Source organism: Phascolarctos cinereus, unplaced genomic scaffold, assembly GCF_003287225.1.
Source record: "Phascolarctos cinereus isolate Bilbo 61053 unplaced genomic scaffold, phaCin_HiC Scaffold_5;HRSCAF=322, whole genome shotgun sequence".
NCBI classification, from domain to species: domain Eukaryota; kingdom Metazoa; phylum Chordata; class Mammalia; order Diprotodontia; family Phascolarctidae; genus Phascolarctos; species Phascolarctos cinereus.
The window spans coordinates 300,203,753-300,226,579 of NW_027555958.1; the positions used below are offsets into that span (position 1 = coordinate 300,203,753).

General features: G+C 40.9%; 1 protein-coding gene across 2 annotated transcripts in view; it reads right to left on the reverse strand.

Moving 5' to 3' along the window:
- Positions 1-22,827, reverse strand: part of PLXDC1 (plexin domain containing 1) — a 108,400-nt gene that overhangs the window by 60,529 nt on the left and 25,044 nt on the right. The window contains exons 3-6 of one of the 2 annotated variants that reach the window (XM_020997699.2): positions 18,964-19,107; positions 16,308-16,377; positions 13,906-14,028; positions 12,960-13,078 (exon numbers count right to left, since the gene is read on the reverse strand). In XM_020997699.2, coding sequence (XP_020853358.1) covers positions 12,960-13,078; positions 13,906-14,028; positions 16,308-16,377; positions 18,964-19,107 — 456 coding nt within the window. The remainder of the gene's footprint in view (positions 1-12,959; positions 13,079-13,905; positions 14,029-16,307; positions 16,378-18,963; positions 19,108-22,827) is intronic. The other variant, XM_020997700.2, reaches the window with a different exon arrangement.

The following is a 22,827-nucleotide window of genomic DNA, read 5'->3' on the forward strand; positions in this document are numbered from 1 at the left end:
ATTATTATTATTATTAAAATCCTGGCTCTATTACTCATACTACCTGAATAGCCTTGGAGAACTCACTTAAATTCTTTCAATCTTAGTTACCTCAACTATAAAATGAAGGGATTGGACTAGGTGATTACTAAGAGGCTTTTCAGTTTTAAATTCCTGTTTAAAAATTCCCTCTTCCCAGAAGCCCTCCCTGATTAACTCCATTACACTGATCATTTCCTTACTCTATATCCCCTTAGACTTCTCAAGTCATATTTTTTTGGGGGGGTAGAGGCAATGAGGGTTAAGTGACTTGCCCAGGGTCACACAGCTAGTGAACATCTGAGACATCTTTGAACTCAGGTCCTCCTAACTCCAGGGTTGGTGCTCTATCCACTGTACCACCCAGCTGTCTCTTTCCCAAGTTACTTTTGCATTTAATTTGTTGTAACTAATTTATACATGAGGGTTTTGAAAGCAGGAGCTATGTCTTACATTACACTTCAGTGTCCCCCATAGTGTTCAGCAAGTTCAACAAGCTTTCTAGAGATCTGCTCAAACACTATTGGTTGACTATACGTCCTTGGCTTCTCAGGGTCACAGAATCACAGAATATTAGAACTGAAAGAAGTCTTAGGCCAGAAAACACAGAATATCAGAATTGGGAAGAACTTTAGAACATACCTAGTTAAATTCCTGTATTTTATATTTGAAGAAACTGAGGCCCAGGGACTTGCATAAGGTAGACTATGACAGAATTATGAGTCTAAGTCTCTTTACCTTCAAACCAGTGCTATTAGTATCATACCATGGCATTTCTTATGTTTTAGTCTTTGGCAGACAATATGATCTAGAGCTGTGATGAGGAACCTGCAGCCTTGAGGCTACATGTGGCCTTCTAGGTCCTTGGGTTCGGCCATTTGAGTCCAAGTTTTGCAGAACAAATCCTTTTATTTATTTATTTTTATTTTTACATTAGTCATGTTGTAAAAAAGAATTAAAACCAATAGAAGGAACCACAAGAAAGAAGAAACAAAACAAAACAGAAGCAAAAAAAAAAAAAGAACAAATAGTATGCTTTGATCTGTATTCAAACTCCATAGTTCTTGGGGCAGCTAGGTGGCACTGTGGATAGGGCACTGGCTCTGAAGTCAGGAGGACCGGAGCTCAAATCCAGTCTCAGACCAAACACTTGACACTTACTAGCTGTGTGACCCTGGGCAAGTCACTTAACCCCAATTGCCTAAAAACAAACAAACAAAAGCAAAAAACCAAACTCCATAGTTCTTTCTCTGGATGTGGATAGCATTTTCTATTGTGAGACTTTTGGAGATGTCTTAGATTCTTGCATTGCTGAGAAAAGCTAAGACTATCAAAGTTAGTCATCGTACAGCATGGTTGTTACTGTGTACAATGTTCTCCTGGTTCTGCCCCTTCACTTGGCATCAGTCCATACAAGTCTTTCCAGGCTTTTCTGAAACCCACTTGCTCATCATTTCTTATAGCACAATAGTATCCCACTATATTCATACACCACAACTTAGAGCAAATCCTTTTATTAAGGGGATTTGTTTTGTGAAATTTGGATTCAGTCAAAAGGCCACACTTGAGGACCTAGAGGGCCACATGTGGCCTTGAGGCTGCAGATTCCCCACCCCTGATATAGGGGCTAATGTGCTGGACTTGACATCAGCAGAGCTGAATTTGAATCCTGCTTCAGACATTTAACTGCTGTGTGATCACCCAGGCTGATAGGTAGTACAGTGGATGGAGTGCTGAGTCTGGAGTCAAGAAGACCCAAGTTCAAATGCAGCCTCAGACACTTACTAGCTGTGTGACCCTGGGCAAGTCACTTCACCCTGTTTGCCTCATCTGTAAAATGAGCTGCAGAAGGCAGCAGCAAACTACTCCATTATCTTTGCCAAGAAAACCCCAAATGGAGTCATGAAGAGTGGGACATGACTGAACAACAATAACAACAATCATAAAGTGCTCATTTAGTCCCTCAGTTTCCTCATCTGTAAAAGGGGATATCATCAACTTGCATTACTTATCTTTCAGGGTTAGGAGGGGTAGGTTTTCAAAATCTTAAAGTACTATGTAAATTGGAGTTACCATGCTGTTTGGATTTCATTCCCTGACAAGTTACACCAATTGTATGTCAGTTCTTGATTCTGTTTTGTGGACTGTCTGTGGCAAATCTTTCATCCTTTCTGCCAAACAACACAGTTTGGGGGCCAGCTGCTATGTGCCTACAGAATGCATGACTCTTTCCATGTCATCCTGTGCCAAAAGCAATTTGGAAGACAAAGTTACACCCTTCTCTCAAAATCATTGATTGCATTCCAAAACTAAATTAGATTGCATTTTTGGATTAATCGTGCCAGGGCTCTCCTCTGTGTGTGTGGAGCTGTGTGTGTCTTCTCCTCTATCTCCTGCCCAGCCCCTCCTCATCTTCACCTCAGTTCAGTTGCTCCACTGCTGATATGAATGATAATAATTATTATTGCTGATATTTACATAATTCTTTGTTTCTGAAGCCCCTTACAATATGTATTAACCCTAACTCTAACCCAAGCTCTAATTCCTTTGAGCCTCATAACAACCCTGTGAGGTAGGTAAACATATAAATGCTACAGTGGATCTGTGATCTCATTGATGTGGACATCCCATCCATCAAAGCAGATCACAACCCATACCTGCCCCTCTCATCCTGTTTGACTCCAATCCATGTCCTCCTACAAATCCTCGGTAAGGAGTTCACCCAACATGCTGGAGGCCTTTCTTCAGATCCTCTGATGTTACATGCATGCTAATGATTCCATGGGCACCAATGCAGCCCAAACTTCTTTGGCCCCGTTTCCAGCTGGCTTGACCCAAGCTTCTCTGTTGAGGTCTGACGGATCTGATTTAGCCACTCTTGTGTGGTCCAATCCTGAAGAGACTTGGGGCTATATGCAGGCAACTTTTCGTGTCCTGAATACTCTCTTGGTCTATCAGTTTCACTTCTACCCCCCTAGTCCACCATACTAATCCTGAGCACCTGCGGTGGGGTCTAGATTTTCACGCAGCATTAGGTATTATTATGATAGCAACAAGGGGGCTTGATGCTGGATCGGTTCAAAGAAGAGACAGTCTCCAGCCAGTGCTCTTTTGGCCACAGCTCTCCTAGTGGCATCCTATATCTCCAGTGTGTGTGTGTGTGTGGGATTTGGAAGGGGATGGTCGTGGTGACCTATTTGCCACTCCTCATGTGGAATGTGGACTCAATTAGATGGGCTTCTGCCAAGGGCCACTGGTTGCCTTTGCCTTTGCATTATTTGTTCCTGATTTTAGGCGAATGCCATGGGTGTGTCCAGGATTGGAAATACTTTGTAAATTCTAAAGAGTCCTGGGAGGCCTTCAAGGTGGTGGCTATGATGTTCCTGAAGTGGTAGTGGCTATGGCAGTAAGATGACAAATATGTTAGCTTCACTGTCCTTGATGGTAAACAACAGTTTGTTATAAATGTCTTTGCTAATATCCTGTATCAGAGAGGTTGGCAGAAGGAAAGAAGACAGAGCCTAGCTATGTGGCTGAACAGTGCCTAACCCAGACGAAATGTAACATGTCTAATTAGCAATTCTGCAAAGTGTCTTATGTCCTAAGAAGTTTAAATATCATCCTCCTAGCCTACTGTTACCATGGTTATGGGTTAAGTTACTGAATGCTGTCAATCTGGGTAATTTTATTAATGTGCACTGTGATTCTTCTATTATTCTGTGATTAGCAGATTTTTCTATGTAGGAATAAATTACTTGTTTTATAATTGATTGACATTATACTTTGGGTACTTCTTTTATTTCATCCCTTTCACCTTAGATTTGAAAGCTATAACTTTTACTGTACATAGCACTGTCTCCAAATGACAGACTTGGGGTTTCAGAAACAATAAGTTCTAGAATAGAAAACCTAATTCCTCTAATTAAAGGTCAGGCTTTCTTAGTATTGAACCCAATCCAGTAACCAAATGTCTGGGTATAGAATAGGTACAGGACTGCAGACCCTGTGGGTCCACATGTAGTTCCTCAGTACTGGACAAGGATATAGAAAATACATGGCAGGTAATTTGATGGGGAGGCACTAGTAGCTGGTGGAGATCATGAAAGGCCTCATGTAGGAGGCGATGTTTGAGCTGAACTTTGAAGGAACCTAGGGCTTCTTAGAGGAGAAGGTGAGGAAGGAGGGCATTATATACAGACAAGGGGACAGTTTGTTGAAAGACATGGTGGCAGGAGATGGAAGGTCCTAAGTATGTAGTGTATCATGCAATCTCATATACATTATACAACTTACACACACACACAAAATAGAAATCAAAAAACATGCAAAAATGATGAAACAATATTTGATCCTAAGATTAACAGGGAGCCACTGAAGTTTACTGAAAAATATGTGAGAACTGTGCTTTAAGGAACAGCAAAAAGACTGGACCATAGAGCACATGAAGGGGAGTAATGTACAATTCTCTTTTTTTTTTCCTTTTGAAATTTTGTATTTTAGTTTTTTTCCAATTATATTTACAATATTCTTGGAAAGATAGGTTAAAGACAGCTTACGAAGGTTTCAAAAGTCAAACAGAGGAGATGATTCTAGAAGCAATTAGGAACCACTGGAGTTTGTCAAACAGGGGAGTGAAATGATTAGACTCATGCTTTAGGAATATCATCCTGGTAGCTGTGGGGAGGATGAAGTGCCTTCCCCTTTTTCAAATATCTTGAGAATTTATCCCTCGGCTCTGTCAAAATTGTGTCCCCTCCAGCACCAACTTATTTGAGAATGAATGAATGAATGAAAAGCACCTATTAAGTACTAATTATGTGCCAAGCACTCTAGGTAATGCTGGGGTTACAAATATAACAATGAGACAGTCCCTGCCCTCAAGGAGCTTACATTCGAATAGGGGGAGGTGATACACATAGAGAAGTGGCAAGCAAGAAGGGATGTTTCAGTTTGGGAAGGTCCAGACTGCTTTTCTGAACTTACTTTCTTTCAGTGCCATTTCCATTTCCTCAGGCTACATAATGAGGACTGTGTTGGAACAGAACAAATGTGGGGACTTCATTGTACTTGGTGGTAAAAAGAGTTTGTTATAAAGTCTTTGCTGATCTTTCCCAATTTTTGTTCTTCTGGTTTCATCCACAAATGCTTTGGGGATGGTTTTGCTCAATTGAGTATCTCACCAAACTTCTTTAAACCTGCTTCTTCTACTACTTTTCACTGTTTTCATATGGCTTGTAATCTATCATCCTTCTGCATAAGCTTTTGCAAATTAATTAATATTCTCAACTGGTGTTGCCCTTGGGCACCATATCCTTTTTGCACAGCAAAGACATCAGCTGAATAAAGCAGTTGCTTGGCTCTTTTGGTCTCCTCCTTATGGTAAATGTGCCTACACATGCACTATATGCTGATGTTTGGTCCAGGCAGGGATGGGCCATTTGACAAGTGAGGCCGTTTAACTGAATCCAAACTTCACGTTCTGTCAAAGGGCCACACTTGAGGGCCTAGAAGGCCACATATGGCCTTGAGGCCGTGAGTTCCCCACCCCTGGTCCAGAGTATGCAACACTGGTGTGTGATGCTGTGTATATGTATCTTTATTCCATCTGTGTATTGAGTCTCACGGATTGTAAAGATTGGAAAGGATCTCTGAGGCCTCTGAGGAAAAGATCTCAGGGTCTAATTCATACCCAACAAGGATCTCTGACGCAGCATGCCTGGCAATTGGTCATCTATCTTTTGCTTAAGGACCTTCAGTGAGAAGAAACCCACTACTTTCTGAGGCAGATTGTTCCATTTTAGGAGAGCTTTAATTGTTAGGAAGATTTTCTAGCATGTTCTAGTGAATAGAGCAACATTGAGCCAATTGAACAAGATGAAATTTAATAGGGATAAATCGAAAGACTTCCATGTGGGTCCAAGAAATCAATTCCCAAAGAATTTAGTGAGGAAAATATTGCTAGATAGTAGTTCATGTGAAAAAGATCTAGAGGGTTGAGTGGATTGCCAGCTTAATATGTCAATTGTGGTTTGTCCTTCATTCTTGAAGAGGACTATGACATCAGGGAGATGATGACATGACTTGAAATTGACTGATTTAAGTGAGGGAGGGCTGTGCAAAGTCACCAGCCTCACTTTCTCCTCCAGAGCCATCTGGGTTCAGTGGCCAGATATTGATCAGGACAACTAGAGATGACCCAAGATGCAGTGGGAGACCTTGGCCCTTTTAAGCTAAGGTCTCTTCAAGTTCTCACTTTGAGTGAGGCAATGCTCATTTAGTCAATAGTGTGATATGGCAGATGAGAAAGTGAATGTGTCCTTTACTGCATTAAAAGAGGCGAGTCACTTAACTTCTATGACTTGTTTCTTCATCTGTAAAGTGAAGGGCTTGCACCAGATGACCTCTGAAGTCTCTTCCAGCTCTAAATTTCTGATCCTATGACCCTCCTTCACATGAAAACCATTTAAATACCTAAAATACACTATCATTCCTTCTCCTCTCCCAGAAAAGTCTTTTCTTCTTGAGGTTAAACATTGCTAATTCCTTCAACTAGTCTTCACATGGATGAATTTATGGACTTCTGCTATTTTGGTTGTCTTCCTATTTTCTTCCAAAAATATGATTCCTAGACCTAAACACAGTACTCCAGAAGTGGTCTGCACATAGTAAGTGTACTACCTGTGTGACTTTGATCAAGTCACTTAAATCTCTCTGGGCCTTACTTTTCTCAATTATAAAATGGAGGAGTTAAACTAAATGATCTCAGAGGTCTCTTCCAACTCTAAATTTTGATAGAACTATTACCTCCCTCATTCAGGACAATAAGTCTTTGAATGCAACATAAGACCACATTTACTTTCTTAGCTGCCATATCATACTATTAACTCATATTGAGGGGAAGTCCACTAAAACCCTATATCTTTGTCACAGGAACTGCTATCTAGCAATATTTTCCTCACTAAATACTTTGGAAGTTGGATTTCTTGAACCCACATGGAAGTCCTTACATTTAACCCTATCAAGTTTCATTTTATTCAGTTGGCCCAATGTTCTACTCTATCAAGATATTTTTGAATCCTATCATACAGATTATTAAGCCAACTCTCTAATTTTTGTGTTATCTTATAAATTTTATAAGCAAGTCATCCATTCCTTAATCCAAGTGATTAATAAAGGCAGAGAAGGAGATAGGCAGCCATTATGGAGGTCGGGTAGGCCTGAGGATGAACTAATAGTAGAGAATGAGCAGTATGGCTGGGTGTTCTTGCAATATGGAAATTCCAGTCAAGGATTTATCAATCATTGAGATGGACTCAGAGTAGAGTCATCTTGGAGTGTCAGGCAGCTGGTGTATAGGGAGAGCAGACCGAAAGGTGAGCCAAAGCGTAGTGTGGAACATACCCATGGATACGAACAAATAGTTCTTCTTTTTCTTTTTTTGTTGGGTGCCCCTGGGCTCCTGGTTCTTGGCTCAGCTCTGGGTGATCCTATTCCTTCCTCTCTGCTTTCAGACTCTTAGAAGTCTCTATTTGGTTCTGAGACTGCTTCCTCTTTATATACAAATTCCTCAGGGAAAAACTATGTCTGTCCCACAATGGCTTTGATTGAAAGGGTTGTACAGGCCCTGTTCATGCTAAGTTCTGATTAACTGATTCCATCAAGAAGAGTTCTCACCTAACAGAGGTAACCATTTTAAAATAAGATAACCAGTGGAGCCCTTCCTTATATGTCTGATATATAAATAAAAGAGCTGACCCCTGGATGCAGGGGTCCATGATTGCATAGGACTCCATGGCCTTGAAGAGAGCAGCTGTCTGCTTTCCAGAGAATCTGAGGCACAACTTAGGGGGCAGAGATACAGAAATGCGAAAGGAAGAAGGGAAGAAGCAACTTTGGAAATTAGACCCTGGAAACAGAAGAGAGAGCTAGCTATGGACTCAAGAGAGTCAGCCCTGCAACCAAGAATTAAGCTATGAAAAGAAGCAAACCCTAGTATCCCAGATGACTGCATAAGGACTTTATGCAAAAAGGACTTTCAGGGCCTGCAGTTCCAGAGTTGTAAGTTGCCTTGATACATGTGTTTGCTACATGTGGACTTCATTATCATTATACTTGAAGTTTATGCCCACTCTTTCCCACAAGTGGTATATATAGTTGTGGGAGAGTGTATCTCAGGTAACTGGGGAGGGGAATATTATGTAGCTATAGCTTTTTACTATGCAATTTTGGTAAATGTTTTTGCTAAGAGTTAATTGTGTCTTACCAGCTGATTGTTAATGGGAAGTACACCAGTGGGGGCTCGTGGGCTATACTTTTAGAAGCAAACATGCACAAGGCACTTCCAGAACCTGAGATAGCAGCATTCTTTGGTTGCCCAACCTGCAGGTACAAGATGGGGAAGTAGACCAGAAGGGGTGCTACACAATATTATTCAACCTACTCCTTTTACCTTGCTTGTTTTTATTTTGTTGCGTTCTAAATAAGGGATACCACTCCAGAGTCATATTCCAGTAATGGATCTCATCCCACCCAGTCTCAATGATACCTATGAGGTCAAGTTTGCCTCCTTGTCTTAAGGTCTCCAGCTCATCTTGTTAACAAGATATACATACATATATATATATATATATACACACACACACAAATCCGTAGTTCATCTTGCTAACAAAATGTACAAACCATATCTTGTGCATTTGTATATAGGAATTTGAGGCCTTTGCTTCTTATTATTGACTCTTTTCTTGGATTTTATCACCTATGAACTTCTAGGTATCTCTACTGCTCTTCTTCCTACATTACAGTTTCTCTATAAAATCTAGATGGTAAATTACATAACTACTTTTCTTACTCACTTTTACTTTTCAGTTTAATGTTCTTTTGATTAAATTTTAAGAAAAGGGGCAAATCTATTCCTTCCAGCCTTTCTACACAGATGTATTTCATCCTTGGCCGGTAGCCTGTCATTCCTAAATTGTAAGCCACAGTCCAAAAATCCAAATCCCATTCTCAGACATCATCTTCTTAACCAGCTTACAGTTACTCCCCAAATCTAAGTCTCTCTTTTGAAGTCCTTGACTTTAGTGGGCAGCACTGATGATATTACCACCTGTGCCCCTAAGCTCTTTAGGTTCTTTCCCCAGACTTTGTAATTGCTAGCAATGCTATCTTAGCTACCTTCTGACCTTATAATTTGTGCCCACATGAATCATTAGAAGTGGGTAATAGTCACCAGGCCTGACAAATCACGTTCTCTGTTATGATGGACACATGCCCTGGAAAGGCAGAAGACTTGTCTATCGTTGTTATCAGGTTAACAAATAGTCAATTTGGTGCCCTTCCGCAAGAAATCACTAATCACTGCTACTTGTTTCCTTCCTCTGAACCTTATGGAATGCTCTCTCTCCTATTTCCCTGCTGAATGAAGTGTATTTCCATACCCAACTCTGTGTGTGCATGTGTGTAGGTGTATGTGCGTATATTCTTTCCTATTTTGACCACCTGAGATGAGACTGAGGCTCAGGTATCAGCTGCTCTCTCCACCCTTTCCTCTTTTTTCATACAGATTTCTACTTGTGGGCCCTGATTATGTAACTTTCCCTAGCCTTAAGAGGATAGGATTTTAATGAAGGTTTCTGCCGGTGTTAGGACCAGGGGAAAAGACCAAAGGGGCACCCAAGACCACAGTGAGAATGTCAAGAACCCAGGAATCCCATGATATCCCTGAAGCTTCACAGACATCTGAGTGGCTGCAGAGGGGCAGACACTGGCTGAATTCTGTTCCCTTTTCTTCATTCTACCTGCATTTTGTACCTGCTTTCACCATCAGAGTAGTGGGTTTAGAGGGTCATGTTTACCAAAATACTCAGAGAGAAAGGGGCTAGGATTGTACGTGCTGAAGAATGTTTGTGATGCTGTTTTTGTCACTTGAGACGTCTATGCTTCTTTAAAAATTTCTTCTAGTTACAATTAAATGTCTTAGTGTTTCAATACTGGACCTATTAATATGGTGAACAACTGAGCTAGATTGGAGAGAATTTCAGAAATCTGTGGTCTTCAATTGGGTGGTTGGCAAAAGGAGCCAGATGAGAAGAATTCCCATTAAAAAGTCCCCAGAGAGGCAATGATTAGAAGCAAAACAGACTTTTGAGGAGGGAGAGGATGAAAAGAGAGAGAGACGAAAAAAAGAAAAAGGGATAGAGGAAAATACACAGCTAGTAATCATAATTGTGAATGTGAATGGGATGAGCTAATCCATAAAATGGAAGTAGATAGCAGAATGGATTAGAAACCAGAATCCAACAATATGTTGTTTACAAGAGATGTGCTTGAAGCAGAAAGACACACAGAGATAAAATAAAGGGCTGGAGTAGAATCTAATATGCTTCAGCTAAAATAAAAAAGACAGGAATAGCAGTTATGATCTCAGGCAAAGTAAAAGCAAAAATAGACCTACTTAAAAGAGATAATTAGGAAAATTACATTTTGCTAAAAGGTAGCATAGACAATGAAGTAACATCAAAAAATTTTTTGTAAGTTTCCCTGATAAAGGGAAACTTTCATTTCTCAAATATATAGGGAACCAAGTCAAATTTATAAAAAATAATAGCCATTCCCCAATTGATAAATGGTCAAAGGTTATGGATAGGCAGTTTTCAGAAGAAGAAATCAAAGCTACCTATAGCCATAGGGAAAAAAAATGCTCTAAATCACTATTTATAGGAGAAATGCAAATTAAAACAACTCTGAGGTACCACCCTATATCTATCTATCAGAAATGATAAATGTTGGAAGTGATGAGGAAAAATAAGTACATTATTGGTGGAGTTATGAATTTATCCAACCATTCTGGAGAACAATTTGGAACTATGACCAAAGGTCTATAAAACTGTGCATAACCTTTAATCCAGCAATACTACTACTAGGCCTATATCCCAAAGAAATCAAAGATAAACGAAAAGGACAAACATGTACAAAAATGTTATAGCAGCTTTTTGTGGTGGCAAAAAAATGGAATTGAAAGGATACTCCTCAACTGGGGAATAGCTGAATGAGTTGTAGCATATGACTGTGACGGAGTACTATTGTGTTATAAAAAATGATGAGAGGCAGTGGTTTCAGAAAAAACATGGTAAGATCTATATAAACTGATGCAAAGTGAAGTGAGAACTGGGAAATCATTGTACACAGTAACAGCAATGTTGTAATGATAATCAACCGTGAAAGATTTGAATACTTACCTCTCCACTTAATAGCATTTTTTTCCAATTACATGTAAAGATAGTGTTCAATATTTGCTTTTATAGGATTTTGAGTTTCAAATTTTTTTCTCCCTCCCTCTATGCCCTCAGCCCTCCCCAAGATAGCGAGCAATCTGATATAGACTATACATGTACAATCATATTAAACATATTTCCACATTAAAGACTTGAATACTTTGATCAATCAAATGATCCAAGATGAATCCAAAACGACTCATGAGGAAAAATGCTATCCATCTCCAGAGAGAGAACTGATGAACTCTAAGTGTAAATTGAAGTATATTTTTCTTCCTTTCTTTCTTTTTCTTTCTTTTTTGTGTGATATGGCTAATATGGAAATATATTTTGAATGATTTCACATGTATAATTGATATAGTTTGTCTTCTCACTAGGTGGGGGGAAGGGTAGGGGAGAGAGAAGATTTGGAACTTAAAATTTAAAAAGAAAAGAATATTTAGAATAAACAAATAACTAATAAAAAATTTAAGTCTCCACAATTGGCCTGGAGTCCAAAACGTTCCCCAGTGGGTAGACCTGTGGATTACACCTTTTTAATAGCCAGAGAACATTAAGTACAGTGGGCTCGTGTATTCTCCACACCTTCTAGTGCTTAGCATGGGGCCTGGCACATGTTAATTAGGTGCTTAATAAACATTTGTTGACTGACTGACTGACCTTTCAGACAACTACGTGGCTGTGAAGATGTGGTCTCTTGTAGAATAAGTATAGGGACTGGACCTGTGATTTCCTTGTTTTAGGAGAATCCCTCTACCAATGGAGATCATTACCTTCTCTGGAAATGATAGCAAAGGAGAATGAAACAATGAAGAGTTGCCTAGAGTACTGAGAAGTTAATTGACTTGCCTAGGGTCATTCCAGGGCTCAGCACAGTGCATGGTACATAGTAGGCACTTAATAAACGTTGATTGATTAATTGCTGCAGCCAGTATGTGTCAGAGGCAATAGTCAAACCCAAGTCTCCCTGGCTTTGAGGTTGGCTCTTTTTCTACTATATCAAAACCCACTTATTTCTTCTCCTTCTCTTTCCTCTTTTTCTTCCTTTTCTTCTTCCTCCTCTTCTTCCTCCTCCTCCTCCTCCTTCTTCTTCTTCTTCTTTTTCTTCTTCTTCTTCTTCTTCTTCTTCTTCTTCTTCTTATTATTATTATTTTTATCAAGGATGCCCTATGTAGGTGCATAAATTATTCACAAAAAGGATTTTATAGAGATGAGATGGATCAGTTGTTATTGATATCTCTTTCATGTCCTATGGGGGTAGCAAAGCACCCATGATTTCCCCTAATTATTCAGTATCGTTAATACATCCTGAGAACTGATGCTTCAATGACTTTAAAACTGTCACCTCCTGCACAGATCTCCTCTGTGTATGGCCCAGCTGTTCTTCTCAATTTTGTTTTCTTTAGTGACATTTCTATTTCTTCATGAAACACACTGGGGATTGAGATGAAAGAGGCAGGTACTGCAGTTTTATTATTATTGATTCTTATTCCCATTTTATAGATGAGGACACTGTGGCTCAGAGAGACTGACTTGCCCATTGTCACATACCCAGTAAGTGTCAAGAGGCAGGATTTGAACCCACATCTCTCAACTCCAGGTTCAATGTTGTTTCTATTACACCATATTGCTTCTCAGATTAGGCAGCCCAGCTCTGTCTTTACTTACCTCCTTGTAGCCAAAGACGATCCTGCCATCGATGTGCAAAGCTGCCTGGAAGGTGAAGCTCCCTGTATTCTCATGACCCTGGAGGTAGACGTGATCCCACTGTACCACAAAGACTGTCCCTGAGGGAGAGGAGCAGACACCCCAGCTGAAAAGGGAAGGAAAGATGGGGGTGGGGAGGCTGAGAGAGGGATCCTGCAGAGGGTGTGGTCAATGCATACTGAGGTCATAGGATCATAGATTTTAGAGCTGAAAGGGACCCTAGAAGTCTTCTAGTCCAATTCCTTCTTTTTACAGATGAGGAAACTGAGATGCAGAGGAGTGAAATAGTTTGCCTGAGGTCACACAGATAATAAATGGCAGAGCCAGGATTTGAATCCAGGTCTTCAGATGCCAAATCCAGCACCCTTTTCACTATACCACACTATACACACACAGGCTGTGGCCCCAGGGACTGAGTCAGGGGTGTATTGGAGCTAGCCTGACCTTGTGAGAATCTATTGTTAAATTTTCTATGTGAGTATTTATACCTTGGAAATTGGAAAATGCTACAAACCAAGGCCTGATTGATTATTCCATTGACTATAGAGACTTAAGAAAGTGATGGAGAAAATTAATGCAGATTAAACTTAAAAATGTGTCATATATAGACTTGGTGTTAAACATTTACCAGCACATCCTGCCATGTCTTTTTCTTCACACCTATTCCCACCCACCAACATGAAAAGAAAGAAAACTTTGTTCTCCTCGGAAAGATGCCTAGGAGATATTCTGGAGGGGAAAAGAATTCTCCTTAGTTGTGGGAATAAAGGCAGGGGAATGCATAAAATGGCTTCAAAAGGAGCAGGGGATGGGAAGGGGTCGTACAGTACTCCCCACCTTGATGTTCTTTCCAGTTTGCAGGGAAAATATAGGTGTGTGGTGGCTGAGCAAAGTTTACATGTCTCACCATTGTCAAAGTATGTGACTGTGGAGTTTGGAGAGTATCCAGGGTTGAAGTTGGCCATTAGAGGTGCCACGTACTGGGTGGCTGTGAGCATTCGATGGATGACATCCCCCATGAAGATGAAGCCTATGGGAGGGAGGGGGAAGGAGAGAGAGATGTCCAAAATTGATCAATCAGAGCTGGTATTGTGAAAAATATAATTAGTTACTTATTTTGTAATTTTGAAATAAACCCTTAATTCAGTTTGATTATGGAATTAACAACCTAAAATAATTTGTATCTGTATTATGGAAAATACACAGTGCACTTTTCGGTAAATAAATATTTATTAAGCCTCTACTATGTGCTAAGCACTGTGCTAAGCATGACAAAACAAAGAAAGGTAATAGACCCTGTCCTCATGGAGTAACAGTCTATTGGAGGAGACAACATGCAAACAAACAACCTATATATAATACAGGACAAATAAGAAATAATCAATAGCGGAAAGGTACTAGAATTAAGAGACTGGGAAAGGCTTCCAATATGAAGGTAGGATTTGTTGTTCAGCGGTGTCTGACTTTTCATCACTCCATTGGGGGTTTTCTTGGCAAGATACTGGAGTGGTTTGCCATTTCCTTCTCCAGTTCATTTTACAGATGAGGAAACTGAGGCAAACAGGGTTAAGTGGTTTGCCCAGGCTCACATAAGTGTCTGAGGCCAGATTTGAACTCACCAAGATAAGTCTTCCTGACCCCAGGCCTAGTATTTTATCCTATGCACCACCTAACTGTCCCCTAGGTGGGATTTAAGATGGGACTCAAAAGAAGCCAGGTGGAGTCAGGAGGCAGAGATGAGGAGGGAGAGCTTTCCAGGGAACAGACTTGACTCATGCAGCTACCACCACCCTTTTCTTTTTCGTTATGTAATTACTCATTTGAGTTAGAGCTATTAGATAGTACTGTCTCCCTCCTTCTCTCCTCCTAGATATGTGAGTCATATCTAGCCCATCTCTTTTGGTCCAAAGCCTGTAAGTGGATGTAGAGTGGCTTCTAGAGCTGTCTTGCTATAAGATAGAGTTGGAGAAATGGTCACTAGGTGGCGCCCTGCCCTGCCCTGAGTCTGGATCTTACAGAAAAAGGGTCTCTGAGTGCAGATTGAGACTTTTTTTTTTTGACATGATCATTGTGGGAATCTGTTTTGCTTGACCATACATATTTGTTATAAGGGTTTTGTTTTTCTTTTTCATTAGGGAGGAGATGAGAAAGAAGAATGTTGGATTCTCATTCATTGAAAAAATAAGAAAGAAAGAAAAAAAGGAAGGAAGGAAGGAAGAAAGGAAGGAAGGAAGGAAGGAAGGAAGGAAGGAAGGAAGGAAGGAAGGAAGGAAGGAAGGAAGGAAGGAAGGAAGGAAGGAAGGAAGGAAGAAAAAGAAAGAAATGAAGGAAGGAAAGAAGGTAGGTAGAAGGGAAGGGGATATTTGAGAGTCTGTCTCTGAGTTAATCCAGCTTTCTCTTCCTGACAGATGTGGAATGGAGTATGGGACACAGAAAAGATCCCGCCTCCATTCAGGTGATGTGTGGAGAAGACTCTGGGGAAACAGGCAGAAATCAAACATTGGTTTCTTATTTTTTGCCCCGTCCCCAGCACAATAGAAGGCAGAGGCTTGCAGGTCAAGGTACCAGGGAAATAGGCTGCTTCATGGATTATATATGTTCCCTCTCTCTCCTCATTCCCATCCTCCTACCACTTCCCACCATATGCACTCACATAGATATATGGACAGCAAGGAGATCAAATCAGTCAATAATTAAAGAAATTAATTTAGGCTAATTCACTGGAAGGTCAAATACTGAAGCTGAAGCTTAAATACTTCGGCCACATAATGAGAAGACAGGACTCGTTAGAAAAAAAAAGCCCTGATGTTGGGAAAGACTGAAGGCAAAAGGAAAGGGGGATGGCACAGGATGAGGTAGATAGATGGTGTCATGGAAACAATGAACATAAACTTGGACAGACTTCAATTGATAGTTGAGAATAAAAGGGCCTGGTATGCTACGGTACATGGGAGTCACAAAGAGTTGGAAACAATTGAACAACAAAACAAAAAATAGAGAGATACATGAACACGAATATCCAAACATAGAAACATGCAAAAAGCAACTCTTTCTCTGAACTCTGAACACCAGAGTACTACCCTGAGAATCCACCTCCCTCCCTCTGTCCCTCCCTTCCTGTATCACTCCTTTTCTTTGTCCTTCTCTCCCTCATTCCCTATGGAGAATCAGGTCACTGAAGGAACCAAGCTTGCACCCTCCCCTCCCCAGCATATTTATTACAATACCTCTCCAGGGGAAGTCACTAGGGAGAGACCCCCAGCCCCCACAGCCCACCCACTTACTGGCTGTTCCCAGTCACAGCCTTACCTCCGGTTGCTATGGTAATCTGCCTCAGATGATGGCCATAGAATGGGAAATCAAAGGACAGGACCACTCTCTGTGGGGGATGGGAGAGAGAGAGAGTCAGCATGGACATGAGGGGCAAGGAAAAAGACCAATGGCTTTCACTTGTCCCAAATTCCATTTAACCTGCAAAGGCAGGGAGCTCAGCCTCTCTACATGCAGCTGGGCAGGAACACCCCTGTGACGCCCAGCCGTTGGCAGGGGTTGGGGAGGAATGTTCAGGCCATTGTTGTGCCCTTCTCTCTTTGACATACCAAGTAGCACCAGAGTCTATCCTGGTCCCCTGGTTATACGACAAAATATGCTGATGGAAATACTGTTCTCTCTACTATCCAGTAGTAAAGAAAGATATTTACTTTAAAACAGGAACGAATGACTAATTGTCAAGTCCTGAGCAAGGTACTCAAATGTTGCGTCTTACTTTCTGGGTGACCTTGGGTAAATCTCTTTATTACTATGCATTTTCTAATCTGTAAAATGGGGATAACAATGCCTGTGCTACTGAGCTGGGACAGGAGGTAAGGGTGGGGTTGTTATGAGGAAAGTCATTATCATCATCATCTTTACAGAGTAAAGTTGCTACAGGGTTTTACATTTCTTATTTCCTTTGAATCTCACAATAACCCTGTGACATAGGCATTATAGTTGTGAGAGAAGAAAGTACAATAGCTCTAAAGTCAGAGGACATGGGATTAAATTCTGCCACTGACATACTACCTGTATGACTTTGGGCAAGTCACTTAACTTCCCTGGGACTTGGTTTCCTCAAAAGTAAAATAAAGAGATTAAACTAAACGGCCTCTTTGGCTTCTTCTAACTCTAAGGCTATGACCCTATGATTTCCATTTTACATACGGGGAACATGAGTTTCAGTGAGTGAGGTTCAGTAACTTGCCTACAGCCACAAAGATTATAATGGTGTCAGAAATGGGATATGTGCCTAGGTCTCCCTATGTCCAAGGCTATTATATTGTCCATTATGATGATTGGTGTTATTATATGCTGCTCAGTGACTGGGGATTGAAGAAAGGGTGCCATTTTAAAAAAGACACATGGAAGGAAACAAAGAAGTTCAGAAGAGGACAAGAAAGAAACTGGGCAATTCCATTACCACCTTGTAAAATTGAATATACACATTCTTTAAACAAACTATTCAGTGAAATAGGTATGGTTTACTAGTTGTGCAATCTTAAGCAAGTTATCTGATTTCTGTTTGCCCCACTTTCCTGATCTGTAAAGAGAAAAATAATCATGGTACCTACCTCCCAGAGTTGTGAGGATCAAAATAATATAATGATTGTAAAATGCTTAACAGTAATTGGCATATGCTAAGCACTGCATTATTATTATTTCTTTAATTGAATGTAATTGTTCCATGCCTGATAACTCTAAAATGAGTTTAAAATGCTAAAGTATAAAGATTAACGATTTGTATATGGGATAATTTGGAAGTGCAATTAATGTCATCTGAAGTTTTGCTTCATGTTTTAAATACATGATATGGTTTGTGTTATTATTGTATTTCTAAATTCTCTTATATTGTAAAATTTGAGAGACCTTTGTAACAGAAATACTGTTAGACAAAACAACTTCCCTTTTAATCTGGATGCTGTTAGACTATGAATTGGGCTTTTAAAAGGATGTGATAAAAAATAGATATTTGAAAACTGTTAAATATTTAATGAGGTATATTTGTTATAAAACACATAATGATAATAATAATAATGTTTAATAGTGAATTTTCATTTGAAATTCTTGGCTATTATGGACATATATAGGGTGGTTTAAAGATGTAGTTTCAGCATATTAATGATGAGTCAACTATCAGGTATTTGTTGTATGTCTGAAGCCCCAGAATATGGATGGTTCAATTTATAAGTAAAGGATAAATGCAATGTTAACTGTTAGGGAAACACCGGGAAAGATATTCAAGCCCTAAGTTGTGGCTAGTGAAATTTTTCTATTTAAGGTAAAAATTATTGGGACTGTAATTTACTATTGTTTTGAGCTTTGATTACAGTTGTCTGACTTGTCATGAAGCCTATAGTAGAAAATGGCATGTGCTGCAGTCTGAGAATTGCTAAAGGTAGACTAGGTCTGTTTCAGTTATATCTGACTCTTCATGACCCCATTTGGGTTTTCTTGGCAAAGATACTGGAGTGGTTTGCCATTTCCTTCTCCAGATCATTTTACATATGAGGAAACTGAGGCAAACAGGGTTATGTGACTTGCCCAGGGCCACACAGTAAGTGTCTGAGGCTGAATTTGAACTCAGGAAGATAAGTCTTCCTGACTTCAGGCCTGGCACTTTATCCAATGTGCCACCTAGCTGCTCTAGATCTATTGTACTGGGAGTCAGAAAAAGTGCACTCTAATCCTAATTATACCTCTAACTAATTAGGTGACCTTGGGCCAAGTCATTCCTTTCTTTGGGCCTCTGCTGTAGGATGAGGGGGTTAGATTAGGTCATCTCTAAGAACCTTTCCAGTTCTACTCTCCCATGTTCTAGGGTTCTAAGCCCTGTGGCCTGGGGGAAGGATGGGGAGGGGGGCTGTTCTGATATGCCCCCATATAGGGATGGGGATGATAAAAAGAGAGAAGATGCCTCAGGGGCACTCACCGAAGCTTGCCGGTGGGTATTGGAAAGGATCCCATGGACTGTGACTTGACTTCTGTTGGCTTTTGTCACATCTACCCACAACTCTCGAGTCCGGGGCTCGCTGGGGCCGTACATTCGAGAAATGTAGTAGCTGTGGTTGTCTTCCTATCAACAGTCCAAGAAACAGCAGGACAAAAGTGTTCTGGATGTACAGTCAAAGGACCAAGCTTCCAGTACTGGTTTTGCCAACTTACCACCTGTGTGACCTTAAGCAAGTCACTTAATGAACCCCTTTGGGGCTCAGTTTCCTCATACATAAAATGAGGAGTTTAAAATAGATCACTTCTAAGGTCCCTTCCAGCTCTGAATCTATGATTCCTGATTTTTAAGTTAAGGAACAGGGAAGATCAGTACAGGTGTAGGGAAGGAGCAAGAAAAAGTAGGAGATGATCCCCAAACAACAGGGTAAAAGACATGCCCCATTCAAGATTTCTGAGATAGACATGAGGCTGTATTCTTTAGTGCCTCCTCAAATCTTTCTTCTCTTCCTTCCTCCCTTCCTTCCTCCCTCCCTTCTTTCCTCCCTCCTTCTCACTTCCCCTCTCTCTCTTTACCCTTCCTCTTTCCCTTTTCTTCTCTCTCTTCTCCTTCCTAGAACGTGGCATCCAAAACTAAACATAATATTCCATATGCGGTCTGTTTAGGGCAGAGTATAATTGGATTCTTTTCTTAATAAGCTCTTTATTCAACCAATCAGCAAGAATTTACCAAATACCCACTATATTCAGTTACTATATTAGGTACTAGAGTCACAAAGACAAAAGTGAGACAATCTGAACCCTCAAAAAACTTACGTTCTATTGGGAAAGATAACACGTGTAGATTACAGGGTGTACCAAAAGTCTTGGGGCAGTTTTAAGCTTTCAAGGCTTAAGACTACCCTAAGACTTTTGGGACACCCTGCATAAGTGTACATAGCCCACTCCTCCAAATGCAAGGTAATTTCGGGGAAGGCACTAGCATTTGGGGGAAAGGAGAAATAGCAAAGACATCAGGAAATGGCATTTAAGCTGAGATTTGGTGGTGTTATTCATTCATGTCTGACTCATCGTGATCCCATTTGGGGTTTTCTTGGCAGAGATACTGGAGTGGTCTTTGCCATTTCCTTCTCTAGCTCATTTTATAGATGAGTTAACTGAGGCCAACAGGGTTAAGTCACACAGCTAGTAAGTGTCTGAGGCCAGATTTGAACTCAGAAAGATGAGTCTCGGCTCTCTATGCACTATGGTGCCACCTAGCTGCCTGAGATTTGGTGGAAGCTAGGAATTCTAATAGGAGGAGATAAGGAGGTAAGCAGGAACCAGGTTGTGAAGGGTTTTAAATGCCAAACAGAGGAGGCTGTATCTGATCCCAAAGTAAATAGGGAGCCATTGGAACTAATTATGAAGGGGAATGACATGGTAAGGAAGGGTGAGTGAGGAGTTAGAGATGATTCCAAGGTTTAGATCTAGGTGATTGGAAGGATAGTGGTGCCCTGGGAGAAATATGAAAGTAAAAATAGGAGGAGAGGTAGGTGGTGCAGTGGATACCTTGGAATCAGGAGGACCTGAGTTCAAATCCATCCTGAGACACTTACTAACTGTGTGACCCTGGGCAAGTCACTTCACCCTGTTTGCCTTAAAAAAAAAAAGGGAAAGTAAAAAGAGGGGTGGGTTTGGGACAAAAGATAATGACTTCTATTTGGACAGGTTGAGTTTGAGATACCAAGTGGGCATCCAATTGAAAACAGCCAATAGGCAATCAGTGATGTGAGACTGGATCTCAAGAGAGACCAGGACTGGATTCCTGATCAACATTCCTTTATTCATGCAGCCTAATATCGCATTCGCTTTCTTGGCTGCCATTACACACTTGACTCAATCCACTACCATTTTCAGATGGTTTTCAGAGGAACTACAATCTAGCTACACTTTCAATTTATTTTGCCTATAGCTTGTTTGTACATAGTGGTTTACACGTTGTCTCTCCTATACAATAGACCTGGAGTTCCTTGAAAGTAGGATCTTCTGGGGGCAGCTAGGTGGCACAGTGGACAGAGCTCCGGCCTTGGAGTCAGGAGGACCTGAGTTCAAGCCTAGCCTCAAACACTTGACATTTAGTAGCTGTGTGACCCTGGGCAGGTCACTTAACCTCAACTGCCAAAGCAAAAAATTAAAAAAAAAGAAAAATACGAATTGGTCTCAGGCCATGGAAGAGATCAAAAAGGATTTTGAAAATCAAGTATAGGTAGAAATTAAGAGAGGTAGAGGAAAAATTGGGAAGACAAATGAGAGTGATATAAGAAAATCATGAAAAACGAGTCAACAGCTTGTAAAGGAGACATAAAAAAATACTGAATAAAAAAAGAAAGACAGAAAGTAGGATGTTCTGCTTTCTTATTTACTGACCTCACCCATTTTATATTTGGAGCACTGGTTCTCTGAATACTAGTATAAGGCCATATTTATCTCTGTTAAATTTAATCTTATTAGATTTGGCCCAATGAGGAGTGATACTAGCCTTATACCAAATCCCCAAAGAGTGCTGAGTACAGTCCCAGGATACCCAGTGACTAGGAGTTCAGGTCTTTGTAACTAAGTCTCTCCCCCTTCCACTGCTGGAGAGAGGCAAACAGGCAGCTTTCTCCCAAATCTAGGTGCTTAGCACAGGTTCCACTGTACCTGGTGAATCTCAAACTCTCTCCTTACCTCCTTCCAGTAATTCCTTAGCATCACTGAGGGCAGAACTTATCTTTGATAAGTTTTCCAATACTTCACATCTGTTCTGAAAATTCCACCCAATCATTCCCTGGGGCAAGGGAAATTTGTCCTGTTTCTAAGTCTTTCCTGGGCCTCAGCATAGCTCTGCCATTCAGTGTTAAGTAAGAGGAAGTGTGGAAAGACTTTTGTAAAGATCTCTGAACTGGAACGCAGGAGAGCTGGGCTATTGCCTCAAGTCTGCTGCTAATTCATCACATATGACCTTGAGCAAGTCACTTCTCTCTTAGCATTAATCTCCAGATTCTAGATTCCAGAGGGGTCTCTGGAAGACTAATATTGGACCAGCTGACCACTACACATCTTTCTAGTTCTGGCATTCTAGGAAAGTATAGCCAAGTACTCCTCATCCATCCTCCAGAACCCCACCCTGAGCATCCTCTGAGGGAACCGGGATTCTGGAGGAAGCAACATAGTCTTTGACTTCTTGGAGTTCTTGGTCTAAGGAAGGAGCTTCTGGTTTGACAGAGGAAATATAGCCCCTGACCTAAGGGAATCCCCCAGGCTCTGAGGAGAGACCTGGTGTTTGCTTACCCTCAGGGAACTCCTTGTCTAAGGAAGAGATTGGATACATGCTCTGGAACCAAAGATAAAGTCACTCAGATGAAGGAACACTGAGTGCAGACTGCAGGCATCAATGCCAGGGGAATGAAGAGGAAAAGAATAAGCAAAAAAGATTGGGGTTAATCCAAGAAGTCTTCTGGAAAGAGGGGAATCTCAAAGCCAGACTTGAATGTGAGAAGACACAAGTGAGCTGGAAGAAAGGAGTGAAAGCTCATGGGGAGGGAGAGGATGGGAGGATCAGGCTGGGCAATGATATAAACTGTGTGCAAAGGAGGAGGACCAGATTCACATGGATGTAGGAAGGAGAAAGAGAGTGGCCTCAAGACTGATGGAGGGGGTGTGTGGGACAAACTTTCCAATACGGGTCATTAATCAGGCTGCCAGGAGGTAGTTGCTGGGGCTAGCATGGCAAGAGAGTTGAGCCAGGGCAAGCTTCTCCCCAGAGAGACAATGTTTTCACTGCCAACCTTCATCAGTGTGATCCAACCTTGTCTAGATCCCTGTG